At 44.2% G+C, this 16,428-nt stretch overlaps 1 protein-coding gene across 1 annotated transcript; it reads right to left on the reverse strand.

Moving 5' to 3' along the window:
- Nucleotides 1-218: 218 nt before the first annotated feature.
- CFAP20 (cilia and flagella associated protein 20) lies at nucleotides 219-13,597 on the reverse strand. The gene is made up of 6 exons (XM_061138622.1): nucleotides 13,247-13,597; nucleotides 3,532-3,611; nucleotides 2,639-2,750; nucleotides 1,831-2,019; nucleotides 1,141-1,251; nucleotides 219-644 (listed from the first exon to the last, which is right to left on the reverse strand). The coding sequence occupies exons 1-6, from the start codon at nucleotides 13,328-13,330 to the stop codon at nucleotides 639-641; spliced, it is 582 nt and encodes a 193-aa protein (XP_060994605.1). The 5' UTR covers nucleotides 13,331-13,597; the 3' UTR covers nucleotides 219-638.
- Nucleotides 13,598-16,428: the final 2,831 nt, after the last annotated feature.

The raw sequence follows: 16,428 nt of genomic DNA on the forward strand, positions 1-16,428 counted from the left end.
GGTGATACGCAATTCGTGTTTCTTCCCATTTAGTTTATCTTGGGAGTTGTTCCAAATCAGAATCTATAGATGTCCTGTTCTTTCAGTGCTTACTGCAAGCTAATTCACCACATGAATGTACGGGATGTTCTTCGCAAAGAGTTCTATTTTCATCCCATAAAGAAAGAGAAATGTCACCAATGTAAAAAACACACACACACACACAAACCAAGAACAAATTTACAAACCAAGAATATAACATTTTATTCATTTCCAGATTATGAGCGCTACACAGCATGTACATATATTTAGATAACATATAAAACAAAGAACAAACCGTAGGAAGAAATATTGGTCTGAAACTGCCTTACGGGACCATCTTTAATTCTGTAAGTTCGTGGTAAATCTATCTCCCCACACATCAAGGCAGGCAGCGAGATAAACTCCAGCATTCATGTATCAAAAGACGACTTATCCCCCACTGTACTTACATCGCATGGCATAGTCACTGGCATCCACAAGGGATGCCAAGCAGTAGGTAAAAGAACCATAGCACAGTGAACTAATATAAATATCTGTTTTTTTGCATTGTCCTCCAGATAGTTTCCTTTTTAAACTAAGAGTCATATCCAGGGTCTATCCCTTGAGCTGCATTCCAGTTATTGCTGAAGGGGAAAGAAAGAAAGAAAAAGAACAAATGCATCAGTTTAAGTTATTAGAAAATAGATGGTCAATGGCAGTGACCCCCTACCTCTAGGGGACACTCAAGGGGATGCTGGCTCATGGGGCGGTGCATACGTGTCAGCAGTGGGCAGGCCCAGAAGCACCCATCATCATGCTAGGGAGGGGTTGGCTGATAGTAACTGGGGCTGATGAAGAGGTTCAGATGGAAGATATTCTGCAAGGAAGGCCTGGGGTCAGGAAGGAGCAGGATGCCCCCCAAGAGGGGCAGGGTCACTTCACAGAGGTGAGACAGCAGCTCATGGGATTACTCCTGACGCCCTGCCGGTGGTAGACCTAAGAACTTCTGATGTAAAGGCCCTCCATACTCCACGTCAACAGAGAGAGCCTCTGCACCTGACCGTGTAGAACACAGCCCTTTGCGGGGGCACGGCTTCTCCAACTCACTATCTGGCCTCCCTCTGAGGAAAGCCGGCTCACCTTTGCCTTGTTCTGAACTGGGAGATACAGTTTGAACTCTGCTGGCAGTTCGTCTTCTGAGTAGAGCCTGTCTGAGAAGTAAACCCGTCGGATGCGACAGTTTGCATGGATCTGTGAATATAAGACTTAAAATAAGTCTCTTAAAGTAAGAGGCAAATTATGACTGTCTTTCCTTTTTTTCCTGACTCTCCTCCAGCCCCCTCACCCCACATGGCGCTGTCATAAGCATCATCTCTTTGGCATCTCCTCAGCTTGGCTTAGGCGGAGATTCTGACAAGAGGGAGATGTTGCTTATTGTATTCTCCACCATGAGGCTTCCCTGGTGGCTCAGCGGTAAAGAATTTGCCTGCAATGCAGGCGATGTGGATCTCTGGGTCAGGAAAATCCCCTGAAGGAGGGCACGACAACCCATTCTAGTACACTTGCCTGGAGAATCCCGTGGACAGAGCAGCTTGGTGGGCTACAGTCCGTAGGGTTGCAAGAGCTGGACACAACTTAGTGACTACATCACCCCCACACTCCCTACTATTACTGAGCAGATGCCTGAACAGGTCCTGAGCCTCTGAGGTGAAAGCCCCCTGAACGGTGACTTGGGAACTTTAGCCAGAAAGCCACAGAGTTCTGCCACCTAGGTCACAAGCCAGGTGACCCTCTCCCGTTTGGGGCTCCCTCTGGAAAAGGAGCCAATACCTGCACCCTGAGGGTCTCAATGTAGTTTGTGCCATAGGCCCGCCGAGTGAAGTCTGACAGGTTGAATTGAATCTGGTTCCAGCCGTCGTCCAGCCTCATGGGCATGGTACAGATGAAGGGCTTGACCCGGGTGGTGCTCTGGTAGTTGCTTGCCCGAAACCGCCGACGCACATTCTTATCATCTAGTACCTACAAAATATGGAAAGGAAGAATCACAGTAATTCCATCTTGGAGCAAACAACCTTGGTAAGACCAGGACCTGAAACTCCCACAGCCTGGTTTCCCAAGGCTGAGACCCAAGGGAGAATAAACAGACCTACATGGGTCACACTGGACGCAGATGGCCCGGAAACAGCGAGTTTATCTTGTCTGTTGCCAGGACAACATCAGCTGCTTATGACATATGACACATGCATCAGGCCCTCAGACCATAGCATGATTCCATAAACATTCTTCCCTTTGAAAAACTAAGAATGCTGGAATAGAGACCAACAATAGCCAGCCTGATATTAAATAGTAACTTCCCAGGTAGGTACTCTTCCAATCCTCAAGCTTTGAAATCTTAGAGCTATTGATTAGATTTTCTGGATGCGTTACTGCTTCTTTTAAAACTTGGCATGAAATTCGGATTACTAATACTGAAATTATGTCATAATAATAATGGCAGAATCAAGTGTATGGCAGAGGCAAAAAGGAATACATTCAAAAGGATAAAGATACTTTTCCTACGGTCACTTTTTTCCCATAAATTGACCGGCCACCTCTCTGGTATAGCCGAGAGTGTACAGATTCACATGCATATGCTTACCTGTACTTCAAAGGTAAAATATTTCTTCAGGTTTTTGATGATCATGACAAGGAAGGGAAGTTTAATTCCCAGCGTTTTCTTTGGGTCTGCAGGACACGTGATATACGTGGTGCTGTAGAAAGAGGAAACACCAACAAACATACCACCAGCCTCTTCTTTTGTCATATGCACAGCAGTTAACACTCAGCCCAAGGAGGTAAGCTGGAAGGCAGATCTAAAAGATCCAAAGATCCCTCAACCCTTAAGCTAATACTTCTAAAAAAAGTGCCGGACTCTGAAACAAAAGCTTAACACAGCACTAGACATCAACAAGAAAGTATCTGAAAAGCAAAAGCCAGGCCAGCAGATCAGATGAAGTTTTTCCACACGTGAGAAAAGATTTACTTCTGTTCTAAGAAACTCTTAAGTGATAGAAAACCAAAACCAAGACCACTGTAACACTGAAAACTATGCTGACCACCCACTGGATGATTCCTGTAACACCCTCACCTCCCCCCAGACACACTGGGGTAACTAAGACCTACCCAGCCCTTACTATGTGCTAAGCAGGTTTATATATATTCACTTATTATTATTTTTTTTTTGGTTTGTAAATAATTGGATTTTTTATTTATTTTTTTTTCTTTCTTTTTTTTTTTTTTTTTTTATTAGTTGGAGGCTAATTACTTCACAATATTCACTTATTTAATCTTCACAATAATTCTCTAAGGAAGATGTATTGTTCTTATTCCTATTTTACAGATGAGGAAACAAGCCTGAGGGATACAGTAACTTCGCAGGGTGAGCCCTAAGTAGTAAATCCACTCGGGTTTACACTGGGCAGTCTTGCTCTGCAGTCCCTGCTATTAGCCTCTGTCATACAACGTCTCTGGGAGAACAGATTGGCAACCTACCTGACATTTGTTCCTTCAATCTCTAGCACCAGGGACTGGATGTCATTATCAGTGATTCTTTTGATGTGGCCATTCCGTACCTACAAGGGAGAAAATTAAACTGGTGAGTACTGAAATATTTGGCAATAATTTTGTTAAGATTTCGAAGGCTGAATGCAACTATTTAAAGAAAACTACAGTAGCCCAAGAGGCATTAACACAGAAGTTTGTGACATGGTATGTTGAAGTTTATATGTAAATAAGCCATGCAATTACCTCTAGACAGGGCCCAATCAACCACCACAGGAACTGCAGATAACTGGGCCATCTATAAATCAGGACCAATTTCTTCCCAAAGAAATCAATTCAATTTCAATTTAGCTAATGTTTACCAAGTGTCTGCCAAGCACTAGGAACAGTCCTAACAAAAACAGCAATCTTAGTCCTAACAAGACCAACAACAAAAATCACAAGGTCAGATTTCCCTGGGATAAGACTCTGCCTGCCAATGCAGGGGACACAGGTTTGATCCTTGGTCTGGGAAGATTCCATGTGACGTGGAACAACTAAGCCCGTGAGCTTCAGCTACGAGCCTGTGGCTCTACAACCCAGGGGCTGCGACAACTGAGCTCCCGAAGTCCGTGCACCGAGAGCCTGTGCTCCACGGCAAGAGAAGCCACCGCAATGGGAAGCCCGTCCACTGCAAGGAAGGCTGGCTCCCGTGCGCTGCAACCACAGAAAGCCCGAAAGCAGCAGTAAGGACCCAGGGCAGCCAAAGATCAAACAAACAAATAAATGTTAAAAAAAAACAAAACACAAGGTCATTGGTGGTGTTTCCACTTGACACATGTGGACACTGATAGGCAGGGAGTGCAGATGACGGGCCCTAAGTAAGGAAAGCAGGAGTAACAACCAGGCTTTCCACTGCCCAATACTGCCTCACACAGATAGTTCTGTGGCCAGAAAGGCCAAATGCTGAGTGTCAGCGACAGGGAGGGTGGCAACCCAAAAGTGAATATATTATTCCCTGAGGTTTACTCCGACTTCGCGCTTCCCTATCTTCTTTTCCCTAAGTTTCTACTTTTTCAAGTATGAACTCAAGTCCCATCTGAGCCGCACACAGAAGCCTTCTTTAGCATTTTCAGCCTACACTGACCTCTCTTCTGATTTGTTTCCTGGCTCATGCAGCCCAAACTATGTAATTTAGCACTTCAGCCTACGTTGTTTTGTACTGTTTGCAGCATATGTAGGGGTGTATGATGGAGAGGAATCATTCAGTATGGACTCCTCCTCTCAAAAATTATTTAGGAAAGCACAATTATCTTCAAGTATTACATTCGAGCACTTTATATGGATAGAACAGAGACACACGAAGGCACTTCTGAGATGGGGCTGGCCTCTTCGGGCTGAATGTATTAACACATGAAAAAGATCAAGCAAGGTTAGAACTGCATGCACCAGAAAGGTAAGCATGTGGTCTCTTAATGGGTAGAGCGAAAACAGCTGCCTGTGTTGTCACAGTCAATGACTCATCACGTGGCTCACCGTTAGACTTGCGTATGGGAGAGAAAACCACACTGACTCTGACAGTTACACTGTTCAACATGGATTATTGGTAACACGGCATTCTGTCTTGAGACCTCAGTCTTGGTTACTGTGGTTACTTGGTTAACAGCTTGGTTACTGTGAACTTGATCCACATGTGGTGTGCCTGGTATTCCCCAGGTGACATCGGGTATTACTGCCCATCTTTTTCTGCAAGATGTAACTGAGTCTTGTCGCCTCAAAAAAGTATAAGCTCAAGGGTAAGGATAGAGTATGAAACACTTTGTATGTTCTACAATGCTTAGTACTCGGCTAGGCATAAACTAAGCATTCAAATATTTGCTGACTTCTGGAATTTGTCACGCTAAGAGTTGGCACATCTGAAGAGATTCAAGGAGGGTTTTTTAAAAATTCCTGGATGACATATCCACCATGAACTATTATGGGAGGCTAGAGATCCCAGGGTATATCACAAAGACAGTGCAGTTGCCAGCATCAAGAATGCCTTCCCACAAATCCCCCTTCGGGACCCATTGTTAGAGACAGAATTCCGGGTGCATGGGCCCCGGATCTCTGCCAGGGCAGCATTTCTGGATTCTCAAGTCACAGACATCACATTGAAGTGCTTCTCAAACAAAGCTGGCAACATCCAATGCCCTCCTGCTTTGAAATCTGGGCCTCTTTCCAGAGGAGATTAAGAGCACAAAGACTTGGATCTGTGTAGCACATGCCAACACTGCCCACCTCATTCCCCATATAAATGCTCCCAAAGTGGCAATATTCCTCCTCTATTTGCTAGCCCACAGCTGCTGTGGAAAATCAGGCTGACTAGTTGGTAAAGGAGGAATTCATCCAGAAATTTTTCCATATAATATGATGTAGTCACATTGATAAGAGCTGACAGTACCCTACTAATTTTATAACACACTACTAATTATTCTCTGAAGAGTAACTTCATTCTTAAAAAGGTACAGAAGGCAACAAACCAAACAGATGGTTAAAAACAAAGAATTAAGTAATCGGGGTCCAGAAACTACTATTGCTAAAAGGCAACGTGTTGCAATTTATCCAACATTGTTTAAAAGTGTGACCTCCTGGAATTCTCTGGGGTCCAGTGGTTAGGAGTCAGAACTCCCAATGCAGGCCGCCTGGGTTGGATCCCTTATCAGGGAACTAGATCCCACATGCTGCAACCAAGAGTTCACTTGCCACAATGAAAGGTCCCTGGTGCTGCAACTAAGACCTGGCATAGCCAAATTAAAAGGAAAAAAAAAGCAGCGTGATCTCAGATCTTACATCCTGGATGGCCTCTCAGATCACAGTGGACAGGAAGCCTCCCTCAGCTCCAGAAAACTCAGCCAGATTACACAGGGAGGAAATGTTAGGAAACTTGCCTTCTGCCCATCTCAAAGTTTACAGCATACGACTTCACTCCAGTAAATGTGACCACTCAGGTCTTTACAGAAGAAAACAATGCCTTATACTGCAAGCAGAAGCCAACAGACTAAAAGCCAAAACAGACTTTGTGTATTCTTATAGACTTCTGGCCCAGAGGCAAATTAAAGTTGGATTGTCAGAGCTTAAGAGAAATCTCTTTCACATCAACATCCACACTCACAAACTTAATTCTTACAAAATTAATTAATGCAGCCCATGAAAACTCAAGAACCCAGAGGAGAAAAAGGCAGTTTTTTTGAAAACTCTAGTTTTCAAAACACCAGTCTCTCTAGAGTTTTAACTTGCCCAGTGGTGAGAAGAGTCTAAATAGAGCTTTGCCCAAGAACAAAGTTCAATCCTAAAAGAAGAAAAGCACAGGTATTGTCATATCACAAACTGCCAGAGCTTTAAAATCAAATTGAGTTGATTTCTTAGTGAATTATGATTTTTCTTCTTCATTAAGTTTTAAGCACTTGTAGATACAAATTCACTGGAAGAAAAGAGTGGAGTGGGGATGAGGTGTAATTAAGCAGAGATATGAGCAGTTAAAGAGTAAGAAACCTCCCAGAACCTTTCTCTAAGCTCTCAAACTAGGATCAAAGGAGAAAGAGAGGTGGTCAATTTGGGGCAAGGCCTCCCAACACCCTGGCAATCTGGCTGTCACTGCCTTAGCTTGTCAAGGCCTTCCAGGAAGCAACCCCCTCCCCAGTCCAGCTTCTGACAAACATGGATACTAAGATACACGGCCTCAGAAAGCATCAACTTCCTTTCCTTACCTCCTTCCAGTTCAGAGGCCACCAGGCAGGCCTCACTGTGAAATGAAGATAAAATGAACTGGGTAGCATTTATTGCTCGTGGTGTAAGTAGGTTTTATTTTACTTCCTTCATCTAAATTAGAAAGTATCCTTTGTTTCTGAATTGCTGTGTGTGCTCTGTCACTTCAGCCATGTCTGACTCTTTGCGACCCCATGGACCCGGGGCCCCCGAGGCTCCTCTGTCCATGGGATTCTCCAGGCAAGAACACTGGAGTGGGTTGCCATTACCTCCTCCAGGGGATATTCCTGACCTAGAGATCCAACCTGCATTTCCTGCATTGCCGGTGGATTCTTTACCACTGAGCCACCGGGAGAGCCCTCTGACTTGCTAATTCTTTTTGTTTCATGACACGTTCCTGTAGTGTGACCTATGAGTGTTTCATTCCTCCAAAATAATAATAATAAAAAAATAAAACCAATCTTACACATTTTAATTTCAGGAACACCTCCCCTCCCACCCCCACTCCCACCCCCACCCATGAGCTGGAGGTACTTTAGAAGCTTCAGAACCCCAGGCTACTGGCAATTAGCAATCAGAATGGGTCTCAGTCTCTGCGGACAGCAAAAGGGAGCCTTCAAGCCCTTTTTTGCAATCACTCTCCCAGGCTTTCCATGGTTGCTGGGGCAACTAATAAAGAACACTGATTTTTTTTCTTTCCCAATGTAAGCCCCAGGGAAGAGGGTCAAGCTGAGGCGGAGAAAATACTACTGGGATGGGGAGGAGGCTGTCCAATGCTGCTTTAAAAATAACAGGAGCTGTATCCACTCCCTACTCCCACTTTTCTCTGGCCCCACCCACTTATCGTGGCAGACAGCTGAGCCCTTGGGCCATCTGGCACCCTAGTCTTAATGACACATGTTCCAATTTACATTAAGCCTTTAGAGCTGTCCATTTCAGCAGGAAAGTTTCCACCCTGAGCTAGAAGCTGGGCTCTAAGTCAGAAAACAGGCAGAGGGAGACCTCTGTGGGGAGAGCTGGGCATAGCGGTCTCAAGGCCTGGGCCTTGCAGGCGCCAGCGGGTCAAAGGCTGCTCCCCTTTTGCAGCACTTAACCGGGACTAACCAAACAGCAGACAACTCTGCATCTACAAACAGCCTTTCAACGTAAGGACGATTTTGTGTACCATAACCAGTCTCTTCCTAACAATGCCGTGAAAGGGCAAGTGTAGCTAAAACCCAGGCCTTTGCCCAATTACAGTAAAAGCTATCATTAGGAATAATGAAGAACATCCTCAGACTGACCCAGGGATAATCTGAAAAAAAAAAAAAAAAAAAAGTGCTAGCACATTCATGTCCAAATGCTCTCAAGTCTACTATTGGAAACTGCATTAATTTAACATATACTAACAAGGTTTGCTAATTAAAAACTACGGTGTGGGAACTTTTTTTTCTGCAAAGAGACTTCATTTTTAAAATTAGGAACTGAACGGGAATCTAATATCTTCCAGCAACAACCACAAAAACTATGGTTCTAATACTCTGGGAATGTGGAGGATCAGCAGCAGCTGAGAAAAAGACAAGATGAGAGGAAAGAAAGACAGAGACGCTTGTATGAATTAACAATCTCATGTAGCAGACTTTAAGGATATTACCGGTAAAGACTCAAAGTTATATGTTTTATACCAGTCTAAGTGGGAATGGAACCTCCTGGTATTTTCTCTACAAATCAGAAGTAATGTTTACATTAAACATAAAGAGCCTTTTAATAATGTAGTATTTGCTGATCTCAGAAGTTAAAGGATTATTAAGAAATCCCTGTATATGCATTTGTGTTTAGTCACTCAGTCCTGTTTGACTCTTTGTGACTTTTTGGATTGTAGCCCACCAGGTTCCTTTGTCCGTGGGATTTTTCAGACAAGAATATTGGAGTGGGTTGCCATTTGCTCCTCCAGGGGATATTCCCGACCCAGGGATTGAACCTGTGTCTCCTGCATTGCAGGTGGATTCTTTACCCACTAAACCATCAGTGTGTGGGTGCTCAGTCGCTTCAGTAGTGTCCAACTCTTTGTAACCCCAGGGGCTGCAGCCCCCCAGGCTCCTTTCTCCCTGTCAGTGGGATCTTCCCGGCAAGAATACTGGAGTGGGCTGCCATGCCCTCCTCCAAGAGATCTTCCCAACTCAGGGATCAAACCTTCATCTCCTGCATTGCAGGTGAATTCTTTACTGCTGAGCCCCGGGGAAGCCCATAATTTCTCCTACACTCTTGGTTTGAAAAACTACAAAGGTCTCTATCAGGAAGCTTACCATCCAGCCAGAAATACAGATCTTGAGAAACTAATTTCAAGTTTGATGAAAAGGAAATAGAAGTGGAGGAAATAGCCTGAGGAAATGCCTTTGAGCTGTAACCTAAGACTAATTAAGGCGGAAAAGAAGGAGTGGGTCCCAGCAGAGGGGCTGGCAAGTGCAAAAAGCTGAAGCTGAGAGAGACCAGACTTCTTTCAGCTCAGTAGGAAGTCACTGCTAGATAGGGAGGTGAGCCTGGAGAACTAGTTAAGCAGGTACCAGCCCACAGGCTATGTGTCCTGAGAGCCATGGTTTTGGACTGGGAAAGCCATGGCACAATGACTAAATTATTCTAATTTCAGAAATCTGAATTTCCTGTACTTCCTGTTCCTAGGCATCTGACTATTGGGCTCAGTTATAAACTATTCCTTCACTCTTGAGCAAATGCCTCAGTTCCCTGCTTTATTTAATACTGTATGCCCTAACTGTTGCTAAGCATTTATATACCTCTTCATTTAATCATCGTAACCAGGAGAAGCAGGCGGCGTTATTACAAGATGAGAGAACTGAGTGAAGTACTTGCTCAAGGTTACACAGCCAGGACATTGTGTCGGAGCCAGGACGCAAATTCAAGGTGTCTGACAACACCTAGCACTGGGGTTTCCAGGTAAGATACTAGTCTTCCCCTTAAGGAACCTGTAGTCTAGTGGAAGATACACAATAAATAGGCAACTGCCACACGGTCTGATACAGAACACCACAGAAGCGCACAGGAGACCTAACTTAAGTTCCCACTGAAATAGTGTTTAAGCTGAGAGTTGACGGATGACACGGGGGAAGGGCTAACGTCAGCGTGTCAGATCAACGGAGGTGTTGTAAATGTAGCCACACCCACAAAGTGAATTTAAAAATCCACTATTACTATGACTATGGCATTCACTTCTCACATTCACAAGACACAGAGCCTAAACAGAAACTAAACCTAATTTTTCCAAGACCGTTCTTCGCTGTAAACAAATGACAGAAACTCTCTCTCCATAAATTCAGGAAGAATAGTAAAGTTTTCTGAAATCAAAATACGTAATAACTAATAACAGGCACTTAGAGCCAAAATGCACCTACGAGCAGAGGGCAGGGGCATTTCTAGGTAAGTGTGGGCCATCCTTCCTTCCTTCCAACAACCTTTGCCCTTATTATAACTCTGCCTTATTCAGAATCATGGGAGTGGGGGAAATGTCTTCTCTAACTCTGTATCTTCCCAAATCTACACAATGCCTCACTTAGGTATTGCTCAATAAACCCTTGTTAAGTATATCAATTCCTAGCATTTCCCCTTCTGGACTGGATTCCCAACACTGTCTGAGGACTTCGTAATATAGCTGAGAAAAGGCACACATATACACCAAAGCCTATGGATATGGCCCCAAACTTTCCCTTTTTTCCTTCTTTTCCTTCCCTTGTCCCAAGGGGAAAAATTCACAGATAAACACTTTTCAATCTAGTCTAAATAAAAAGAGTAGAAACATTTAACTCCCTATTACAAGAATTTTCCTTAAAATGAGAATTCCTCTAAAGGTTTTCTTTGCCAAAATGTCTGCTTAATTTACTCAACATAGCCCTGCCAGGTGATCTAAAAATATTTTCACACACGTTTATGTCATTAAGGTACCATCTGACCTCTAGTGGCGTTGTTAAGGGACACAGTGCACTATGGTTACTCTGCTTTTATATTCTGTGTTGTAAACATGTTGACTAGTCAAAAAACTGCAGTTGAAAAATAAAACACACCACAAAAGATCAAGCCCAGAAGGGTTAAAATGGGGCAACTCTGATAGAAGTTTCACTTAATACAAATGCTGAAGCCTCTCTAACACTGGAATTGGACTTAAGTTCTTTGACCTGCTCTGAAAAGTTCTCCTACAGGGAGTCCCATTCTCTATTTCAATTGCCTTCTACTGACACTTTTGTTACAACCCCAAGTTCAACTGGCACACAATCCACTCTCTCAACTTTGGACAATCCATGATTAAGTCAAGCCAGGTGGCTCAATGGTAAGGAATCCACCTGCCAATGAAGGGGATGTGGGTTCAATCCCTGGGTCCGGAAGATCCCCTGGAGAAGGAAATAGCAAGCTACTCCAGTATTCTTGCCTGTAAAATCCAGGGGGTTGCAAAAAGTCAGACACGACTTAGCAACTAAATAACCGCCACCACAACAGCTGAGAAGCCACCATGCTTACAAAGTTCCCAGGTACACTCATTTTGAGCTCTCTTTGTAGAGGTACAATTTCAGAGTTTACAAGGTTTTTTAATCCAATGTGAACAAAACCATGGAACTGACAAACTCAGTAATGTAAGAAAGCAATTAAGGAACCGCTTTCTTGTGTAAAAAGTAAGTCCCAGCATTAGATGTAGTCTGGGAACAGAATCACTGTGAAAGAAGAGAAGCTGATCAGGTTTCTCACACATGCATAAAGCTAAACTCGTTACTTTCAGATCTTTCAACTATCTTATAAAAATGACACTGTGAATACACCACCCCGAAAGCTGATCTCAGAACGAAGAATTGCGTAGCAGCAACAGGCAGAAAGAAGGCTGGCTGTGTTCTGTCTCTCCGTGGCCGAAAAACCTTCATCTGTGGATGCGGGAAGATGAAGACGGACTTGTTCTGAGATGAAATCCAAGATTCTTGACCTCATTGCCAGTAAACTGCTTATTTAGATGATCCCACATCCTTCTCTATAAAAACAGCACTCAACATACCACCTCTCTCCATTTTCCCTGGAGGAGTGCAGTACTAACTCACCTGTCTTCCATGGTAAGAGAGCTTTATATTAACTTATATTCAAAAAAAAGGATACAGATAACTTAGAATTTGCCTAAGAAAGGAAATAACACAGTAGTTAAGTGTGAACCAACTCATAGACTGCTAGGCACACATGCCCCCTAATCAACATCTCCAGAATGTGGACAGGGTCACCATCCCCTGGAGTCAGCAGAAGTATCACCCAGTGGATGCCTGAATAAAGACGATGAGGCTTGTACTTGGCTTTGAGCACGTTAACCTAAACAAGACTTCATCACCATTTTGCAATTTTCCTGATGGAGATCAGTCACTGGAGGCAGAGCACAGACCCTGAGTCACAGTGAGTGTGGAGCAGGTGCCAAAGACCACTGAATTCTGGCTCCGTTGGGATCAGTGAGAGGAAGGGAGCAAATGAATGAAACCTAAACTGGCTGTGCCTCTATAAGGGAGCCTGGGACAATGGCTCTGTGTCCAGTGCCCAGCACAGCGCCTGGCACAACACAGGATATCAGTAAATATTTGTGAAATCAGTGAACAGCAGTTTCTTTCATCTGCACTTTCCCAAAGCAACCTCATGTGACTTGACGCTTTTCACTCTGTTAGACGGGTACTATCAACCCCACCACACAAGTGGGGAAATCTAAGCTAAAGAACCGCCTGTCCGTCAAGTCTGCGGCGAGGGACACTGGTCCACACCGTGGCCGCAGGACACTTAAACTCCAGCCACGCCCACCCCACATGCACCTCCTCTGCTTACACGATGCCCTCACCTCGCGCCTCAATCACCCCAGGCTGGGGCCAGGGCACAGCAGAGACCTCCTGGCCTCCCCCAGGCCCCAGCTCGTCACAACTACCTGCCACCCCAGACCCAGCCCGGAGACCTCGCCCCGCCGCCGCCCTCAGCCCCTGACCTTTTTGTCCCAGATCTGCAGGGGTTTGCTGCCGATGCTGTAGAGAATGGAGAGGAAGCCGCTCTGGAATGTGTTTTTGAACATCTTGCCGGCGGCCTTCTCCTCAGCCTCGCCGAAGACGACCTAAATATGGGCACCAATTGGCGAAGGCAATACAGGGGGCTGGCTGGTCCGAAGAAGGGAAGCTGAGCTCCTGACCTCCAGATCGGCGGCCACAGACAGCTGGACTCTGACGCGGGACACTAAGTCCGTGAACCTACACTCCCAAGAGAACCAAACCACCCGAACACGGAAACCACAGCAACTGCCGCCAGCGCCGCACTCCCCTCCTTAAATGGAGGCGGCGGGCCTCCCGCCGCCAGAGATGAATCCCTCCGCTTCCCTGAGCCCGCCCACTCAGAGCGCAGAGCCCAATCCCGCCACGGGGATCGCGGACTTCCTGTTCCTTTCGCTCTTAAGCCCCGCCCTAGTACCGCCTCCTTGGGAAAAGAACTCCCTCGCCGAGGGACTATTTTCCCGTCGACGTCCCAGAGCCGCTTTAGAAAGCGGAAGGAGACAGTTTAATAGAATGGGTTAGCACCTGCGTGGTGTCAAGGGAACCTGACGGGGATGGAGTCTAAGGGCGTGAAGGCCAGGTTCCGCCCACTAGGGGCTAGGAGGAGTTACAAGCGGAAAAGTGGGGAAAGGCAGGACCTGGTGTCCTACGACTAACAGATAATTGCTTGTTGGCCGAGTACAGGATAAGGTTAAAGCAGCTAACCAGTATTGCGGAGTAAGTGTGCTAAACGCCTTATAGGCATCATTGCTTTAATTATTGACCGGGTCGCTATGAATATGCAGCATAACCTGCGGAATGAAGTCAAAGCAATCCTTGAGGAAAAGTTACCACCTTAAATGCGTGATTAGAAACAAGAAGGTCTGAACATTAAATGCAGAAATTAATGCAATTAAAATAAAGTTGGTTGAGTTGAATCAACAGGTGTGCTTTTTTTTAAATCAATTCTTAGATTCGTTTTTAAAAGACATAAACTATGATATTTCAAATGTGGAAGAAACACCAAATGTTGGAAACCATCACTCGCTGAGCCTCTAGTGTATGAACTTCCATTCCCTCTGTTTTCAGCCTTCCTTCCAGGCTCCATGTCAGTCAGCCCACAACATCCTCTACTCCTGTTAACCCGTTACCCTGGGTAAAGTCCAAATCCTGTTCTATATTTGAAGTCCTCAGAACTCACCAGGGGAGGCATTCAGGTTTTGTGGCGCCTACTGTGATCAGGCTTCCCCGGTGGCTCAGGGGTGAAGAATCCTGCAATGCAGGAGCCATAGGAGACTTGAGTTAGTTGTCTGGATCAGGAAGATCCCCTGGAGGAGGATTCTTGCCTGGAGTATCCCATGGACAGAGAAGCCTGGCAGGCTACAGTCTATAGGGTCGCAAAGAGTCAGACACGACTAAAGTGACTTAGCATACACACACTGACCACCTCTATTTAAGACAGTTTTGTAATATCATTTTGTAATTAAGAGAGTAGGATATTTGAGTCTTCTTAATCATGACTGATAGAAGGATTCATAAAACATGCAACTTCACCCACATATGTGCTGCTGTTTGTGCTAGTAGCACTGCTCCTTGTTTGTGCCCTCCAAACACAGGGATTGATCAATTCTATTTTGCATGAGTCTTTTTTTTTTTTTTTTAAGTTTAAAAAGGAGAAAAAACATGTAGTATGATTAACTATATACCCTGCATTATTGACTTTATTTCTGATGGGAAGGAAATTCTGTTTTGATCCAGCTTTGATGAGACTCAAATCTTCTGCTTACCTTTGCAGATTTTACAAAATCATATGAACTACTTGAATAAATTTCTAAGGCCCCTGCCAGGGCCTTGGAAGGGACCCAACAAGATCAATCAAGCAAGCTGATGGAGAAAATGAAAGTGCTTGCTTCTCTTAACTACTCATTCTCAGTGAGTATCCATGTGAAAACTGTGTTGTTTTTCCTTATGTGGGGGTTCGAAGTTTACTTATGATCATGGCCTTGGCTAAGATGATTTGATGATTTGATCAAAGGTATAGAGGACATAAGTGAGTGGGTTTGCTCCTATTGTAGACTTGATTTTGGCAAGCTCCTTCCAGGGGCAGACTGTGTCTTATGGGCACATATCCCCTCACATATCCCCTCACCACAGTACCAGCATGACAGACACACAATGAATGAATGAATGGATTAGTGTTAAATGGTTACCTCCGATACTGCCTTCTTTTGAAAGTAATGTAGAACAAATTTAATCTAAAACCACAGATGTCTCTCACGGAAACATGCATTAAACACTATACAGTCAACCCTTGAAGAGCACAGGGGTTATTACCACTCCAGCAGTTAAAAATCTGTGTGTAACTTATAGTTGTCCCTCTGTATAAGACTGCTTCCTCCATATCCCCAGTTCTGCATTCTCAGATCCAACCAACTGTGGATCATGTAGTATTTATTATCAGAAAAAATCAACATATAAGCGAACCCTGTAGTTCAAATCCAAGTTGTTCAAGGGTCAACTCTTATTTCTTCAAGACTGTTTTCTCTTCATCAAGAAAGCTAAGGACTAAATACATGAAAAATCTTGATATGTTGCTTCCTTCAACGATTGTGATGAGAGCAAGGTGGATGAGTCAGTTTTTTAAAAGTAATAAATGAAAAAAGCAGAATTTAATGAGGTAGTAATTACAATCTAAGTAGTGTATGCAGAAGCTCCACTGATGTTAATCAGGCCATTAAAAGATGCAGAGGAGGTAAAAGTAAAGTAACTGCATGAGGTAAAAGATATGAGGTGGTCTTGAGAATCCCATTACTATTACTATAGGACTGACCAAAAATTTCCTTCGGGGTTTTCATACATTAGCGTGTATGGGAAAACCCCAAGTGAACTTTTTGGCCAACCCAATATGAGCAGGAGGGTAGAACCACTGCAGAAGCAGCAACCAATTCTGTGCTCAGCCCAGAATCTCTGGCCATGAACGAATTAGAGTCTTGCATTTAGATAGACTATCTCACCTTGGTGGCATAGGTGTCAAAATACTCACAAGATTATGGGAAGTAAATCAAATACACAATGTCAGTAATCCATGTCAAACAGAGGAATACATTTCTGATTATTATGATGTTTTGTTGTTTAAGATATTTGAAAT

The sequence above is a fragment of the Dama dama genome, chromosome 4, assembly GCF_033118175.1.
Source record: "Dama dama isolate Ldn47 chromosome 4, ASM3311817v1, whole genome shotgun sequence".
Lineage (NCBI taxonomy): Eukaryota > Metazoa > Chordata > Mammalia > Artiodactyla > Cervidae > Dama > Dama dama.

What these genes read in the sequence shown, in the direction of transcription:
- CFAP20 (XM_061138622.1), bottom strand. Translation starts at nt 13,330, where the DNA reads ATGTTCAAAAACACATTCCAGAGCGGCTTCCTCTCCATTCTCTACAGC. An exon ending in TGCAGATCTGGGACAAAAAG is followed by an intron (nt 3,612 to 13,246) that starts GTCAGGGGCTGA and finishes TCTCCCTTGTAG; the next exon opens with GTACGGAATGGCCACATCAA. An exon ending in ATTGAAGGAACAAATGTCAG is followed by an intron (nt 2,751 to 3,531) that starts GTAGGTTGCCAA and finishes CTCTTTCTACAG; the next exon opens with CACCACGTATATCACGTGTC.